Source organism: Tursiops truncatus, chromosome 10 (genome assembly GCF_011762595.2).
Source record: "Tursiops truncatus isolate mTurTru1 chromosome 10, mTurTru1.mat.Y, whole genome shotgun sequence".
In the NCBI taxonomy this organism is placed as follows: domain Eukaryota; kingdom Metazoa; phylum Chordata; class Mammalia; order Artiodactyla; family Delphinidae; genus Tursiops; species Tursiops truncatus.
This window is the reverse complement of record NC_047043.1, coordinates 3,848,139-3,865,301: the sequence shown is the minus strand read 5'-3', so window position 1 is coordinate 3,865,301 and position 17,163 is coordinate 3,848,139. Positions and strand designations below refer to the sequence as shown.

At 48.1% G+C, this 17,163-nt stretch overlaps 1 protein-coding gene across 10 annotated transcripts in view; it reads right to left on the bottom strand.

Moving 5' to 3' along the window:
• FARS2 (phenylalanyl-tRNA synthetase 2, mitochondrial) overlaps positions 1–17,163 on the bottom strand; it is a 458,205-nt gene that overhangs the window by 161,381 nt on the left and 279,661 nt on the right. The window contains exon 6 of one of the 10 annotated variants that reach the window (XM_033863785.2): positions 665–10,854. The exons of the other annotated variants lie outside the window; for them this stretch is intronic. Coding sequence (XP_033719676.2) covers positions 10,566–10,854 — 289 coding nt within the window. The 3' untranslated portion in view covers positions 665–10,565. Of the gene's footprint in view, positions 1–664; positions 10,855–17,163 lie in introns of those variants that run through there. 10 annotated transcript variants of the gene reach the window in all.

The window sequence follows — 17,163 nt, the reverse complement described above, 5'->3', positions numbered from 1 at the left end:
CCCTGGCTGTAGCCCTGCTGCCAACTACTTCTTGGGGCTTTGGGCATTTCCCTTTGACTGTGTTGGTCTCAACTTTTTCTTTTGAATAATGAAGAAACTGAACCAGACAATCTCTTTTAAAGAATCCCTCTGAGTATAAAATGCCACAGTTCCAAATATGGAAGTATTTTATAATGTTGGAAACTGGAGAAAATAGTACTTCTCCCAGAAGATCCTAAGGATATCGATCTCATTTAAGTTAAAGGCATTCCAATTTGAGAAAAAAGTACATATCGTGCCCTCTAACCCCTGGTTAAGAATCTGAGCCTAGGTAAAAAGAAGTGAGGCATCCACAGAAGTCTTGTGAAGAAAACTAACTTGGATGGCCACAAATGTTTTATAAATGCAGCATGCCACAAAATGCACCTGTCAAATCATCATTCCTTGCCTACGGCTGCTGGGTAAGCGGAAGATGAGAATGGAGAAAAGATTTCCCAACTTGCAGTCCACTGCTTTAGCGTGTGTCTATACCCTCCAGGGTCAACTGTCAGTGTCCTCTGTGGTCTGGCCAATTAGAACTAACATCTGACCAACAGGTTTTTCTCTTCATATTTCTATCCAATACATCCTTAATAGGAGGTTAAGGATGTTCCACAAATGGGGAAAATTTGGGCTGTTACCAGTATTAGTTTTAGAAGCAAAGAAAATAAAATCTATCAACATTGAACAGTTTCTCTGATTTGTGACCTCTGCTTTCCTATTTTTTTTTCTTTTCTTTCTTCTTCTTTTCTTTTTTTTTGGAAGAGGAGTCACTGCCTGAAAATAGTCATCTTTAAACTAACAACAACAAAAAAGGACATATCTTCAGGACAAATGGTTTCCAAGTCAGTGCTGGAATATAACATACCCGTAAATCTTTGGCTGGACCACTAAACCTTGGTAAGTCTAAATTCAACATTTTGCTTAGTATTTGGTTGACTTAATTACATGATTAATACATATAAATGATTTTTAAATGAAAATAAATAAATAAGTATAAAAAAGTCAAATGCTGCCATAATCCTACCATCCAGAGAAGCACAGTTAACATCTTGCTGCGTATCCTTGTGCTCTTCTGGAATGTATATGTATACGTACATTATATAGGCTAGATATCTACATCTGCATCCATATATAAAATCCATCCCATACTCCAGACATATCTAGATGTCCAAAGAGCTCATGTCGGCACGCCTATATCTGTGTGCACATCTGTATACTAAGGCACCCTAACTAAGAAGCTCTGCTCTACGTTTCCCATAAATATGAGTTTATCGGGAACAAGCATCGTCAGCATTGCAGTGAAGCAGTTTTGTTTCTTGGAAAGTACCCGTGCTTCTCATCTCTGACCCTCACTTCCAAAGAGCTGGCAGAAGTCCAGCTGATGTAAGTTTAGCCAAATTCTGCACAAATGCCCGGAGCAGAGAGTTCCTTACTGCCCAAGTCCCACTCTGAGAACAAAGCTATAGTAACTGCACGCTTGCTGATACAGATGGATCTCCTCTGCATCCCCCAGACACGTGCACCAGGGTGGCCTGGCCCAAACGTGTGCCCCAGGAAGGCAGGAAGGAATGGTGTGGGGACCGAGTCCTGACGGCAGAAGGGGGCGAGCAGGTGCTGCAGTGCCAGCTCACTCCAGTTCCACGAACTCACCGACCCCTCAAATACGTGCCAGGCGTGTGCGTGAGCACCAGACGCGGCTCCTGCTCCCCAGGAAGCTGGCGGGAAACAGACACGTGATTCGAGTTGGCGTGGGAAGTGCGGGCTGCTGCTTTCACTGGCTTATGTCTCCCCAAGTTCCTTCAGGGTAGGGACCACATCTGCTCAACCTTTTGTCTCTCCTCGGTGGGATGCACAGTCTGGGGCTCACAAAGCCGCTGGGGCGCTCGGCTGGCAGACTGGGCTGGTAGCAAGCTGCGGTGCTGGGTGGGATGCATTGCCTGCACAGCTATATTCTCCGCAGGTCTTCAGTTATGCTGATTACACATACCTCCCCCTAATAAATGGTTGGAGTTCTGTGTGTCATAGCAGGAGGGCCCATGTCATCCCATTACTAACTCTATGAAGAGGTGTTTCTACTCCAAAGGCAAAATATGGTGTGGCCAAACTCCAGGAAAAGAACAGAGAGGAACCTGTTGTCAGTGGCAACCAAACTTAGCTTCCATCATGAATCACTCTGGCCTCATTCTGACAGGTCCAGTTGCAGCCCAGCCCTGATCACACCAAGCAGTGACTCAGCTACAATGAGACTTCAGATGCTATTTTTAAGGCCGGGGGTGGTGGGGGGTGGGGGAGCAGGGGGAGGATGGAGACACAGAAAGGCTTTATTATTTTTTCCTGAATTTTAACAGCCTAAACTAAATCTCCACTTTGACACAAAATTCTGGAAAAGTCAACCTGGCCCTGAAATTATGTAACCTATACAGTTTACTTTTTGTGTCACAGCTCGCTCATTAAATTCACAAACCACTGCCATGGTGAAAATTTGTTTGATTAAAATGGAAAAGGGGAGTTTTCAGAAGAGTCTGGGCCCAAGGGAAGCAACTGTGGTGCAGAGGAAAGAACACTAGCTTGAGGGTCAGACGCTGGGCCTTTGTAAGCCGAGTCCCCGGGACTGAAGGGCTGGGATGTGCCCAGGGTGGACGGCTGGGCACGGTGGGCGTGCCTGCCCTGCCGGCTGCGCACCTGGGTTTGGTGAAGGAAACCGTCCTGGCCTCAGCGAACCTGTGTCCAACCCCACGGACCTCGACGCTGTCTGCTTCCTCTCGTCCCTCCGCTGCAGGAGCGCTGCTGCCTCTCGGTGTGCCGTAGCCCCGGGACCCCCGCACCGTCCACCCACTCACACTTCCCTGACTTCTTCCAAGCGCTCCTGCCCGGGAGCCGTTAGAACAGCGCACGTGTGTCCGGCGTAGACACGTGATATTTCCGTGGAAAAGCAGGACAGTGTTTTCCTCGTGATGGTCAGAATTCTGTGCCCTCTCCTGGCGCAGTCCCTGTCCGCAGGGGTCTGGCCAACTACAGTGATTCTTGACTCTTGTTCCTGGACACAGGCTGACGGCGCCCCAGTACCCCGCTCAACCCTGGAGTGGCTTCCGCCCCGAGGGTCCCCTCAGCGTCACTGCTGGAGGAGCTGTCAGGCCAGGGGACCTCCCCCAGGGCCAACTCTGCTCCGGACAGCATGCACCCCTCGGAACATCCTCAAACGGTCAGGCCATCCGCTGTAGACACACGTGAGGCTCTTTGAAGAAGCCCTTCTTTACACTGTTTTCCAGAGCACGCCCTCTTCCAGGCTGGAAGGCCTGGGAAGAAACCACCCCCAAGTTGGCCCTGTGACTGTGAGGGGGGGCCTGAAAGGAGGGGCTTAACAACCTGCAGAGAAGACCGTCTCATGGTGACCCTGGACGTGGGGGTTCTTTCTGCAACTGGGGAAGCTCTGAACCCAAACCCAAACTGGACGGAACCCCTGGGCAGAGCTGCCATCCTTGTGCCGCCCCACGTGAACCCACGGCCGGAACCGCTCCTTTGCCAAAGGCTCTCCGCCACGAGCGCGTCCAGCTCCGGGGACAGGAAGAGCAGGGATGGAGTGGGAGTAGCTCTTCCGTCAAGTTCTGGAAGCTCCTTCCTGGAGTCTTGATTTTCTTCCTGCGGAGCTCAGGGACGCGGAAACTTCTTCCTCCTCAGCTGCTGGCCAGCAACAGGCCCAAATTAGTTAAATGTAACTATAATAGACATGCTGCAAATGAATTATATTTAACTCTAACAGCCACCTCAGGGTTTGTCTCGAGACGGAATAATTTTAGCTTCTGCTGCCTTAAGTCCCCAACTAAGGCAGAAAGTAATTACCTCAGGATTTAGCATAATGAGCTCACTGACACTCGGTATTTATTCCAGTGGGTGAACGTTCAGGCGTCTTATACAGTCAGGCATGGACTGCAGAGTGTATAGTCCTGAGTGGGCACAACAAGGCCAGGAAAAATAAAAATGTTTTAGGCACATACAAATGCAGTGAAGTCACCTGATTTCGGTCTTCATTAAGAATCAGTAATCATTGCGGAGGGTCCCGGTCGAACTTTACACTGTCAGGACAGGCCTGCTGTATAGCGTAAATCCTAAACAACGTACATCAGACAGCAAACTTTCTCAGAGAACGAGCTGCATGGAAACACCTGAAAAGCGTGCTTTTATAAATGTAATTGGGCTTCAGTGCCGGGCACGCTGATCAGAAACCAAGTTTATCCATTAAAGCAGGAGCTCACTCAGCATTTGGCGAGGGGAAGAGTTTGCGTTCCTGAAAGTATCTACAAGGAATAACAATTTGTCCAAAATGCTGTTCATATATTCTGGTATTCTACATTTCATTATTCTGAATAATCTCCCCAGTTAAAACATCCTCATCTGGCCCCTCACGCCCTAGGCATTTACGCTGCGTCAGCTGTGGGACCAGCCGTACAGCACAGGTGCAAAGAACACCAGACACGGTCTCTGCTCTCTCGACATGGCACAGGAAGCAGCCCAGGTGCAAACGATTTCCTGCATCGGGTATCCGCACTGATAGTGAGGGGTGTGCCTTCAAATACAAAGCCATAGGTCAGCAGTGGTCTATGGGATTCGAGGGGACACGCCACCTACGGCTGCCCGGCCATGAAGGCCCTGTGAACACACGTGCTCAGGGCATCCTCCCCCGCGGGTGGGTGCCCGTATCAGTAACACACTACAGTTAACTTGGACACAGGATCTCTGAAGCTTCGTGTTTTTACGTCTTGCCTCATTCTACAAAGGGTTTAAAGAGGCTTACAAAAGAAAGTACACAATAAAGTAACGTTGGAACGTGAGTAAAACTAAAGAATCAATGTGAGGGGTAGGATGTTATCGACACACTTCTCAAGCCAGACTCACTTCTGTCTGCGCACTCCTTCCCCGTCCCCTTTGCATGAACCAAGGAAGCAGGCATGAAGGGATCTGAGGGTGGCAGCCCCTCTCCCCTCCACTGCCCCACACGGCAAGGCTGGGTGCTCTGCTCAGCCAGGTGCCACCCTGGCAGCCCCTCTGCTACGTGTCCCGCCTGGCGTGGCCCCAGGAGCTGGGATGGGCAGGAGTGCCCCGCGGGGGAGGACTCGAGTGGTGGCTGAGACATCGATGCCATCTAACCATATCCAAGCCTCTCTCCTAACAGAACATGGGGAGGGAAGCTATTCACACGAGCAGGACTTTGCGATCGGGCACCAGGGCGACGCAAATCGCCAGCCTGAGGGCCTCTGCAGGGAGTCAGCTGAGCTTCAGGTCGGGCTCTGTGGCTTACAAAGTCCATGAGATTAAGTTCACCTGCACCTCGAGGGGAGCTGAGCTTCTCTTGGTAGTTACTTCTTAAGACAATCCTCACAAAGGCTTTCTAGCGGGGCTCTGGGTGATACAGTGGACCAGGTCCCCAGCAACCTTCCCATCGTGCAGGGTTCATCTTACAGCAAGCACCGTGGATGGACATCGAATACAGACCTCTGGGGTGACTGCATCTATCCATCCGAGATCACGCTCTCTTAGGAGGAGGGGAATTAACATTTGATTATTCAGTGACTGCGCTAAGTACCTTATATTTATAATTAAAATACAACCCTCTTGAAAACACCATGCAATAAGTATTACCATCCCCATTTTTACAAGTGAAAACACTGGGCCCCAGAGAAATTAAGTAACTTGCTCAAGGTACACAGCACCGAGCGGTAGAGCCAGAATTCAAACTGGAATTTGGCTTCAAAGCCGTACAGTTCTGTTTCAGCTGTTTCTACATAAAAAAATAACAGAGTAAATGTTTTGCCTGAATCAAGCAGTAAAAACCAATTCATTTATTTAAATAAGTTTTAGGGATTCTTTTCCCACTGGTTTCTCTGATTGGCTGAAACGACCAGTCGACCAGCTGTTTCAGCGTCATGGTGGCATCTGGGTAATCCTAACCGTGTGCCCGGCATCTACCAAGCTTCCTCAAAGGCAGACCCGCGCCTGAATCCGTACAATATCTTGGACGTTAGTGGTTGCTGTCCAACAGTACAAGACTGAAAATAAATTAAATATTTGCCTATGTGGCTGCATATAAAATACACATAAAACAGAAAATAAAACTCATATTATATGTGAGTCATCACCATTCATAAGTAAAATTCAACATAACTGAAGCTACTAAACCCTATCTCATCCCTTGAGGGGAAAGGCCAACTTTAAAAAACTCCCATCTTTTCAGACTTATTGTCAGTGCACAGAGACTGCTGAAAGAGCAGAGCTGAGCAGAAACGCTGCTGATGGGCATTAAAAGAAGGTGGCCATAAACAATAAAGCGGTGGGGAGGGGATAGGTGGGTTGTGAAAAGCTCAGCAGCTCCAGAAGCTCGCACAGCACAGGTGTAATTCTACGTCAATGCCAGAAGTGCTTGTCTGGCTCTAAGCATTGGTCACCGGCAGCCAAAAACACTTTAAGATGAGAAAGCATGAGCCTTCACCAACCCAGGAAAGTCCAGGTGCCTTGGCCCACTTTCTGGCATGCAGCCAGAGAGAAATGTAAACCAGCATAGCCTGCCTCTTCACCTCTGCTCCCTGGGTCTCTGCTCCCCCTTCTGTGAAACAGCAGACTTGGAGAGATCGTTCTACGAGCTCATCTGGCTGTGAGATTTTCTATAAGTCTATGGATTCAGCTACTGGCTCCACAATTGGTATTGGTAGGTTTTTTTTTGAGGAGCTATCTGTAATGTCAAACGATACTTCTTTTTTCTCCCCCAAATTTGATTTTGTTGGACATGTTCTTAATCACATTTTAATTATTTTGTTTCTTTGTCTATCTTTGCATCTCCAGTGTCTAGCATTGCATGCGCCTGGTAAATGGCAAATCTGCACTGTGCACTAGATATTGATGAAACTTCTCTCTCCCCTTTCAACTGGCAAGTGTTCTGGAGCTCCTGGCACCATATAGGACAGAACTCAATACTGTTCTTGCACAATCAGGCTGGCTGCCCTCACGTGCGGAACGGTCACACCAAGGGCATCCACATGGTGCCTCCTCTACCTCAGCCTACATCCTGGGACCTGCAGTGGCCTCTTAACCAGCCGCTGTTAACTGAGCACGTTAACGTGCCTCGCTCAGTACAACAAACAAAAATATTTGCAAACCGTGTATCTGATAAGGGGTTAATATCCAAAACATATAAAGAACTTATGCAATTCAATAGCAAAAACCCAAATACCCCAACTGAGAAAAGAAGGATCTGAATAGACATTTCTCCAAAGAAGATATAAGAAAAGCCAAGAGGTACATGAAAAGTTGTTCAACATCACTAGTCATTAAGTAAATGCAAATTAATATCACAATGAAATATCACCTTACACCTATGAGAATGGCCATCATCAAAAAGACAACAGAGAACAAATGCTGGCATGGATGTGGAGAAAAGGGACCCTTGTGCACTGTGGATGGGAATATAAACTGGTATGGCCACTGTGGAAAACAGTATCCTCAAAAAATTAAAATTAGAACTAACATATGATCAAGCAATTCCAATTCTGGGAATATATCCAAAAGCAACGAAAACACTAACTCGAAAAGATATCTGCACTTCCATGTTCACTGCAGCATTATTTGTAACAGTCAAGACATGGAAATAAATGTCCACTGATTGATGATGGATGGATGAATGGATAAACAAGTAGTTGCCGTATGTATGTGTATGTGTGTGTGTGTGTGTGTGTGTGTGTGTGTGTGTGTGTGTAACGACACACTATTGAGCCATAAAAAATGAGGAAATCCTGCCATTTGCGACAACATGGGTGGACCCTGAAGGCATTATGCTCAGTGAAGTAAGTAAGACAGTGAGAGACAAACGCTGTATGATCTAATTCACATGTGAATTTAAGAACAAAAACAAAAAAATCCCCCCAAACAAACAAACAAATAAGACGAACTCATAGAAAAAGAGATCAGACTTGTGGTTATGACAGGTGAGGGGTGGGGGAGGGGAAGTGGAGGAAGGTGGTCAAAAGGTACAAATTTCCAGTTACAGGATAAATGAGTACTAGGGATGTAACGTACAACATGACGACTATAGCTAACGCTGCTCTATGATACGTAAGAAAGTTGTTAAGAGGTTAGATCCTAAGAGTTCTCATCACAAGGAGAACATTTTGTCCCTTTATTCTTTTCTTCTTTCTCTTCTTTTTGCTGTATCTATATGAGAAGATGGAGGTTAGCTGAACCTACTGAGGTCATCATTTCACAATATATGTAAATCAAACCACCATGCTGTACTCCTTGAACTTAGACAGTGATGGAGGTCAATTATTTCTCAAGAGAACTGGAAAAAAACTGGTGGCTCTTAGCTATGTTCCTTTTCAGTAGGAAACAAATGTCAGCTGAGGGAATTACTAGACTCTTCTCTGTATGGTGCTCATTCCTATCACAGAGCACTGCACACAGGAGGTACCCAGTATTTGCGGGTCAGTTCAGCTCAGTGAGTCAATAAACACAAGAGTCTTTTCAAGTACAGCACCCCAGGCCTTCTGTGGCTGTGAATGCCCCCCTCCTACCGCGGGGCCAGATGCACTGCCCCACTCTGGGCTTCTTCAGTGCCAACGCTTCCACAGTTCCAGCCACCTCCTCCCCAAACACCCCTGACACTTGGCCATACCACCAACTCCTTCCACTCAGAAGACTGGAACTGCCACAGAAAGAAAACAGGAGGCTAAGACGTCACCTGGTAGCTGGCTTGTGACTAGCCTGTCATTTACTCATTTGAGTTCTGCCAGGGTCTGTTTTGTGAAAGCTTTAAAAAGGCAATACAATATAGTTGAACCTCAAAGGAAACAGCTAAAAGAAAGAAGCACAATTCCCATTCTCTCTCCAAATGGCGAAATGCATTTCAGCCCCTTCTGTTTCCAGGAAGCGTCTGTAACGTACTTTTCTCTTTCCCAGGTCACTAAGATGCCTGCCCTGCGCTGTGTTTCCGGCTCAGACACCCTAACGCGCAGGCAAAATGGATACAATAGAAACACAGAACTTACAGCCTTATCATCGAGTAGAAAGAACCCACTCCATCCAAACACACGCACGCCTCTCTGTCTCCTTGACTTTCTCATCTCAAGTCTCTCAGGTGTGTGTGAGTACGAAGCCTCTAAGAAATTCTTTCCATTTTGAAGACAAGCTGCGTCCCCATCCCGTCCAGCAAGCCCGCCCAGTCAGCATCCTCTGTGCCGTCTCCTCGCCGTGTCCCGTGCTCGGCAACACGGTGGGCCGCCAGCCCCAGCCTGCCCCTAGGGAAGGCCGAAGGGACCACCGCCCCAGATCCACCCACTCATCTCTTCCATTCCCTTTGTCAGCCAAGGCGCCAGCTGCCGGGGCTGAGAGGGTGTCCAAGGTTAGCCACCAGTCAGCACCACGGCCCGCGGAGCCTTGGGGCAAGTGTCCTCAGGACCGCAGTCTCTTTAAGCAGGGTCTGCTTAAACCCTCTGTCACACACAACCTCCGTCGCTGGAAGCTCTTTGAATGGAGCTGAAATCAACCTTTTATAACTCTCCCGTCGGTCCTAGTCCCAAGACCCTGAGCAAGTATCCTCCCTTTTCGTCATGAATTGTCTCTGCCGAACAACATAAATAGGACAAAAAGGCAGCATCTTCACGTGTGGAAGGACACAGAGAGCTAGGCGACAACGGGCAGGACCAGGAAGGACACAGACAGCTAGGCGACAACGGGCAGGACCAAACTGATAGAGCGGTGTCTGTGAAAATCAGGTGAAGAGCAGTGAGAACGAGACCCTTCCAACCTCTTCTTTGTCCAGCTGCCCTTGAACTACGAGGGGACAGACCGACGGGAGCATCCAGAGGTCAGCAAGCGTGTAGCAATGGCCTACGCTGAGGAAGGTTCCACGACAGCGCTAAGGCACAGAGGCGAGGTTCCCACCCTCAACATCCCATGTTCTACCGAGAGAAGCAGATAAGACTAGAACTAAGCATAAAACAACGTCCACTTGTTCAAAGAATTTACAGGCATGGAATTACGGGTTACTCTGTACTTCTGAGATGGTGCCTTTTATGAGTTAATTATTCATTTAAAACAGAAGTGGAGGCAATCCAGGGAAGTCAGTTGTGGGATCTGGATATACCAGGGAAGGCTCTGCTGTAAGAGCAAGGAGAAATGCACAGACTCTCCTGCAGGCACGGATCCACGCCCAAGGCCGGGGAGTCGGCTTCCTGGGTGGGAGGTGAAGGCCTCGGATCCCCCAGCACGGCCCCCAGTGCAAGGATGGGTGTCTTGAGCGCCAGGCCGGCCCAGAGGACATCTTCTAAGTGGGACTGAATCGAGGGGGGTGTCCACTTGGCTCCAGAAATTCAGACAGCCTTTGATTCCCAGCCCTTACTCTCCTCTTCCTAAGCAGGAGCGTTCCTATTTTCAGCATAAAATTAGCATAGAGATGAAACCATTTCAGGGGACACAGAGTGAACTGGCACAGGAGACATTACATTTTTCATTTCTAAAATGAAAAATTTTCCTTTTTCTTTAAGCCCCGAGACTGCCGCTTAATTTGCGTGCAGACTGTGATTGCACTGCCGAGGAGGGCTGAAGAAGGGGTGGCGGCGGGGCTGTGAGCAGAGCCGTCGGTGGGGATGGCCGGGCGGCCCCAGGGCGCGGTGCCAGGTGACACGGACAGTCCACGCTCTGCGCCTCCTGCAGACACGCCGGCGGCCCAGTGGCGAACCGCAGCGCTGGACGCATCTTTCCTCGAGAGCTGCAGGGCAGGACCTGGTCCAACTCCACTCCATGTCTGTCTCTGGCTTCCCTCGCATCATTTCAAAGACATCTTCACGGCTGGTAAAGACAGGATTTCTTGTCATCTCTTCCCACTTGAAAAAAGATTCTGAGCAGCTGTGCTGGGACGAAAGGCAGCCCCACCCCTCCTGCCGCACCAACTTTGGTCTTTTTTTAGCTTTTCTCACATCCCTCCTCTCCGCTCTCCTAAGCTCTCAAGTTCCCTCCACTTTTTCTTTAGTGGGTTGCTTCTGATCTCATCGGAAAACATTCTCTGAGTCATTAACAATACAAGACGGTAAAGAAAGCTGTCTGCTGGTGGCCCCAAAGGCAATCCCTCTTCAATGTCAGTGTCAAAACTCTTCAATTAAGGGAGCACAGAGCGGCTCTGAATAATACTGGATCTTTACAGCAAACCATTCCATCCAACCAGACTTGGGAGGAATGTTTTCTTAAAAGTTCAATCATCTGATTCCTCTGTTTAAAAGAGCTGAAAAAGAATGTCTTTATCTGTACCAAGCTGGCGGAAGATATTCCCTGTATCTGAGAGCCACACAGTGCCCTGGGGGGGACGGGGTTGTTTTGAATGCACAGGGAGTAAGCGTAGCTTATTACATATATGGGAGAAGAGACGAGAAACCAATATTCCTATCATATAAAGCCTTATTACTGTGGATAGTATTAACTTAGACATTGTGAAAAATTATACGATAACCTACTTTTCGAGTTGTATGTGATGAGAACTAAGTGCTTGCGAAATGAGACTGCTAACAAGTGAGGGCAGCAGAAGGTCCCGGACTTCCGAGGCTGCACTGCGGGAGACGACATAATCTCATCACAGCTAGAATTCACTAAGTCCTGATCCTGTGCTAGGCACCGTTCTAAGAGCTTTATGTGAATTCATTCTTTTAATCCTTACAATAATCACACGAGACCAGTAGTATTATAGAAGTTATAACCTGCCCAAGGTCACACGTGGCAACAAAGGGCAGGTCCCTTTCATTCAAACCCAGGCAGCCTGACCCGAGAATCTGCCTCTTGACCACTACACACGCCAATTATACGTTGCTAGCTTCTCACGAAAGGACCTGAAAAATGACTACTTAGCGCCGCTTACTTAGATAATTATAACTTTGATTAATAACAAAGTAGAATTGTGTGTCTTTACACACACTTGAATTAATCTAGAGACACTTGTCCTTGAGTTAGTTCAAATGGTAAATGCCAGAAACGGGGGTGGGCAGCCAACACTTGCCTCTCTGCTCCATCCTGCGGGGGAACCCAGGAGGCTCCTTCTAGATGTGAGAGGCCACGTGAAGCTCTGGAGGCTGGCCGTCTGGGTAACTACCCCACACTGCTGTTGAGTGAACTTAACATACAGCAGTGTTACGAGAATGATTGTCATATTTCATAAATTACATTCTGCTATTCACAGGGAAGTCCCTGCAAAACTAAAGTAATAATATGCACAGAGAACAGGAGGAATAATATTGTAAGCAGCACATCATAAGGATGGAGACAACACAACACAACGCATGAAAAATATAGTCTGTAATAAAAGAGCTGACAGAGAAGAAAAGAAGATTGAAAAAAAAAAAGTTCTGAATTTAAAAACATGTTGAGGCGGGAAGACCCATGGTAAGAAGTCAACCAAAATTACAGTGGCCTAGATGCATGTCAAAGAGAAACCCAAGGAGAAAATCTAAGCAAAACAATAAAAAATATTCCCCCTTTCCTTTTCCATTCAATGGAAAATATCTTTTTGTCCAGATGGACATACTAACATCTCAAGAGCTTGGTTTGGTAAATGGTTTCCCGAGGAAAGAAGCAGGCTGGGAGGTACCAGCACTGCGGACCCACAGGAAGGACCTGTGCCCGGAGCCCACCGCTCAGACGGTCTCCCCTCACTCCCCAGCGCGTGCCCACCCCCCATAGACCTTTGAGATCTTGGCTGCCCTGCTCTCCACCCACCACACGGTTTCAGATGTTCCCCATTGTCCTCCAACCACCATGACCTGAGCTCCCCTTTGTTCATCTTGGGGAGGTCCTCCCATCGACGTCTCAGAGCAGCACTCAGGCGGGAACCCCATCAGGCTCCGGGGGCCGAGCCGAGAAGCCTGCGGTCCCAACACCCACCCAGCTCCCCGGCTCCCCTCCTGCCTGGCGTCAGCTGCGTCCGTCGGCGACGCCCTCTGTCCAGCTTCTCACAGGAACGCTGCTCTTCTCTCCCACAGAGTCACCCTCTCCTCTGCTGGATCCTTCCTTTGAGTTTTTAAAAACAGACTTTATTTCTTAGAGCAGTTTTGGGTTCACAGCAAAACTGAGAGGAAGGCACAGTCTCCCACACCCTCTGCCCTACAGCCTCTGCTGTCAGCACCCCGCCAGATGGCGACTTGTTACAACCGATGGACCCACGTCCACACATCGCCACCCGGAGCCCACGGCCGACATCTGGGTTCACTCTTGGTGTTCTTTTTCTTCTTTTTTTTTTTTTTCCTAGAACATCTCTCTCTCTTTTTTTAGTTTTATTGGAGTATAGTTGATTTACAATGTTGTGTTAGTTTCAGGTGTACAGCAAAGTGATTCAGTTATACACAGATATATATACACACATATTCATTCTTCTTCACATTCTTTTCCCATACAGGTCATTACAGAATACTGAGCTTGGTGCTCTTCCACTGACTTTCACAGACGCTGACGTGCACTGCATTTTGACCCTGCAGCCCTCCACCTACCACGCGGCCCTCTCCTCTCCTTCAGTTGTCTCTCTTCACTGTCTCCACCTTTCCCACACTGGTCATCCACCCTTGCTTCTGCCCACACCCCGCAAGTGAGCACCTCTCACTAAGGTCACCGAGACACTCATGTAGCTATAAGTACAATGGCTCCTCGTCTGTCGTTATAGAGCACTTGTCTCTGATACATTGTGATGAGTTGGCTGCTCTCATTACCTGGAAACCCACACGTCCCCTGGCCTCCGTAACCCCACAGCCGGGCTCTCCCATCCCCAGGTCTCCCACCGTCCCGTTCACGTCCTGGTCCTTCATCCGGCCACGAAATGCCTGTGTTCCTCCAGATTCACCAGAGTCCCTTGTCCTCTTGCTTGGTACTTCCGGTCAGTCCTCTCCAACCCTCAAACGCCCGCTAAGTGAAGGCTGCTCACAAGCTGACGCCCCACGACCCACCTCTCCCGTGAGATCCAGACTATTCCAAACTCGTTCAAGTCTGTGCAACACGCTGACCTCAGCATCTCAGGTAAACTTCAAGGTCGTCGTGCCCAACCTCAACCTCAGCCAGTCCTGTCCTTTTACCAACACCTGGCAACACGCCACGTCCACAAGTTCCACAAGTCAGGCACTCGGTACCGTCCCTCCTGACCTCAGACTCAATCAAGTGGCAGGTTCTGGAGATTTCAGTTTCTATTAATCTTGGGGTGTTCACGTCCCTCATCCCCTTGGCCACAAGCTCGGTCTCACCTCTTGTGTAGCTACTGCAATCACCTTCTCCTGGCCCTGAGGCCCCTCCTCTTCCTCCCGGGCCCTTCCTCCACAGAGCAGCCAAGTACATCTTTCTGAAAACCAAGTCTAACCGTGTACATGCTTTGCTTACGTAACACACTCTGGGGGCTTCCTGCTGCTCCCGGATAAAGTGAGAGAGCCGGCGTGGTCTGGCCTCACCACCTCCTCAGCCTTGTTACCGTGTCCCCTCCCGTCCAGCCACACTGGCCTTCCCATGGGGCCCACGATGCCCCCGTTCTTCCTGCCAGAGCTTCGCTCATATGCTGCTCCTTAGCTTTGAAAGTTCTTCCCTCCACCCCCCGGACCTTGATTCCAGTGCTCAACTGTCCTTAAAGCACCATGTTGATAACCCTTCTCCCAGCTGTCATTTCACATTTATATGTGTGATTATTTGATCAAAGCTAGTTTCTCCAGCTAGTCTAGACCAGAAGCTGTTGGAGAACATCAGCCGGGTCTGTCTGCTTCCCGTCACCTCTACAGCCTGTGCGCACAGCAGGCATTCAGCTGAATCAGCAAACAAATGAATGAACTACTTGTGAAGGGACTGCCCCGCGGGGCGGCAGCGGGGGCAGGGTCGGCGTGAGGGGGGACGGCTTTTCTCTCTCTAGATGGGTCAGGATGGAGGGCGGCTGCTCAGTTCTGGAGCACAGGGCTGGCCTACCAGCAGGCCCTTCTCCAGAACCACCCATTCTAGACACGCCCCCAACCTAAGAGGAAGGACAGGGCCAGAGGAAGCGGGGAGAAGGCAGTAAGTACAGCAGGATTGCCAACCTACTCTAAGGTGCAACTATCCCTGAGAAGGTACATTTTAAGGTTCGTTCCATGAACTAACACATGAAACATCTGTGGAAACCCTGGGAGGATGTAGCAGGAATGAAGTGGTGTGTTCGAGGTACCTTGCTGTATTTATTTATATCACGGCTCCTTTGACACATCTTTGCTCTTTGTTCTGTACATGCCTGTGTCTCCTTCAACTGGGCTATAAATTACTCGAAGGCAAAGACCCTGCTTTTCATTGCCTGGCACGTGGCACTGAAGTGAGGCTGGTGTCCAGCACAGCTCAGGCACCTGTGAGCGTTCTCTGATCAATGACTCATAGATAGAAAAATAAATGACTGGATAAGTGGAAAGACAGGCATCAAAAACAAAGTTGCCTACTTTACCGCTGTGTTGATGAACTGAAACAGTATCTACCAGATAATTGTATGACCCTGACATGGGGCACTTCAGTGGAGGGAATGAAGACAGTTCTGTAACTACCTGTTTACCTGACTGTCACCTCTCTGAACTGTGAGCTCCCCGAGGATGGCAGGCCTTTTTATTTGTCTTTGTGCTGAGTAGATGTGAGTGATTTTCTCAACCCCTTTAATTTAGTTACCAGATGAATCAAAGTCTAGTCACAGCTCTTGAACTAACAGGGTTAGTCTTAGCTGGAAGAGTCCTGTCTTCTGGGGCTTTAATACCTCAACAGTAACATGACACAGTAGGACAACAGGATCTACGAGATCTTCCTCTCAGCTCTAGCATCTGATGAATCTGTAATCAACCATCCAAACAAGCAGAGAAGAGCCAGGGACAGCCAGGGCCTAAGCAAGTGTTCTGATCACAAGGAATCACGTGTAACTTTAAAAAATCTTGCATATTGCCAATCTTATCAGGCATTGCTCACAAGGATCATGGTGAAGGAATAACTGTAGCCCAATACGGGCAATTTGCATGGAAGTCTCCTGGTACATTGCAAAACATTATTGGGAACAATTATAAAACAGGGGTTAACATCAGTGCCAAGTAACCTGGCAGCTCAGGAGGCAGTAATTCAAATAAAAAACAACCCGAATCTGAAATTGGATATGAGCATATATAAAATATTGTTATAATCAGCATCTGTGGAAAGCATGACTATGCAATGTGACATGAATTTAAAATTATCTAATAACTTGGTTTTATCTTAGAGGAGAAAATGTTTGATTTCTCCCAAAATTCATCTCCTTTAAAATTTCTGACAGAAATTCCAGTCATATATTTTGCTAATAATGTATCTATCTTGATCTTGATTTAGTTCTTTAATGGAAAATTCTTGGCAACTTGCCTCCAGTTTATACAGTGTAAATGCCATCATGACTATGACAACAAAATGCTGTGTAATAAGTATTTCTCAAAGAAGCAAGTATAAAAATAGAAAACTACTGCAGTTTTCTGCAATGCGGTTACATGACTGCCTCAGACCCCAGAAGGACACAGTGACAGTAACCACCACCAGTGTGCACCGAGGGCTCATTTTGTGCCAGGCGCCAACCTAAATGCTTCTATGTTGTTAACTTACATAATCTTCACAACAGCTCTGAGGAAGGCACTACTTACCGTCATTCCCCATTTCACAGGTGTGAAAACTGAGGCACAGAGAAATTAAGGAACCTGCCTGAGGCACCACAGCTAGTAAGCGGTGAGGCCCAGATCTGAACCCAGGCAGCCCGCCTCCAAGCTCACACTCTTAACCACGACTAGACTAGGCCTTTACAAGCTAGGGGCCATAATGTAAACTTTTACTGAAAACTGAAAGTTACAATTCTGAACATCAATTTTGGAAAATGAACTGTGTTCCCTTTCAGTATTCTCTGCTTTTAAAAACCGTTAATGCAATACAGGCCTCATGCAGCTAAATGCGTGTAAATCCCAATGGGGTACTAATAAACCAAAGCCCTTCTGAAGCCAGAACCTCATTTACAAGGACTGAGGACTCTAGAACAACACACCTCCGGGACCAGTTTTACTGCTGCCACCTTCTCACATCTTCATGGTGAAAACCTCTGGGTCCCATATTAGGCGGACTGCAGTGATCTTCTATCAG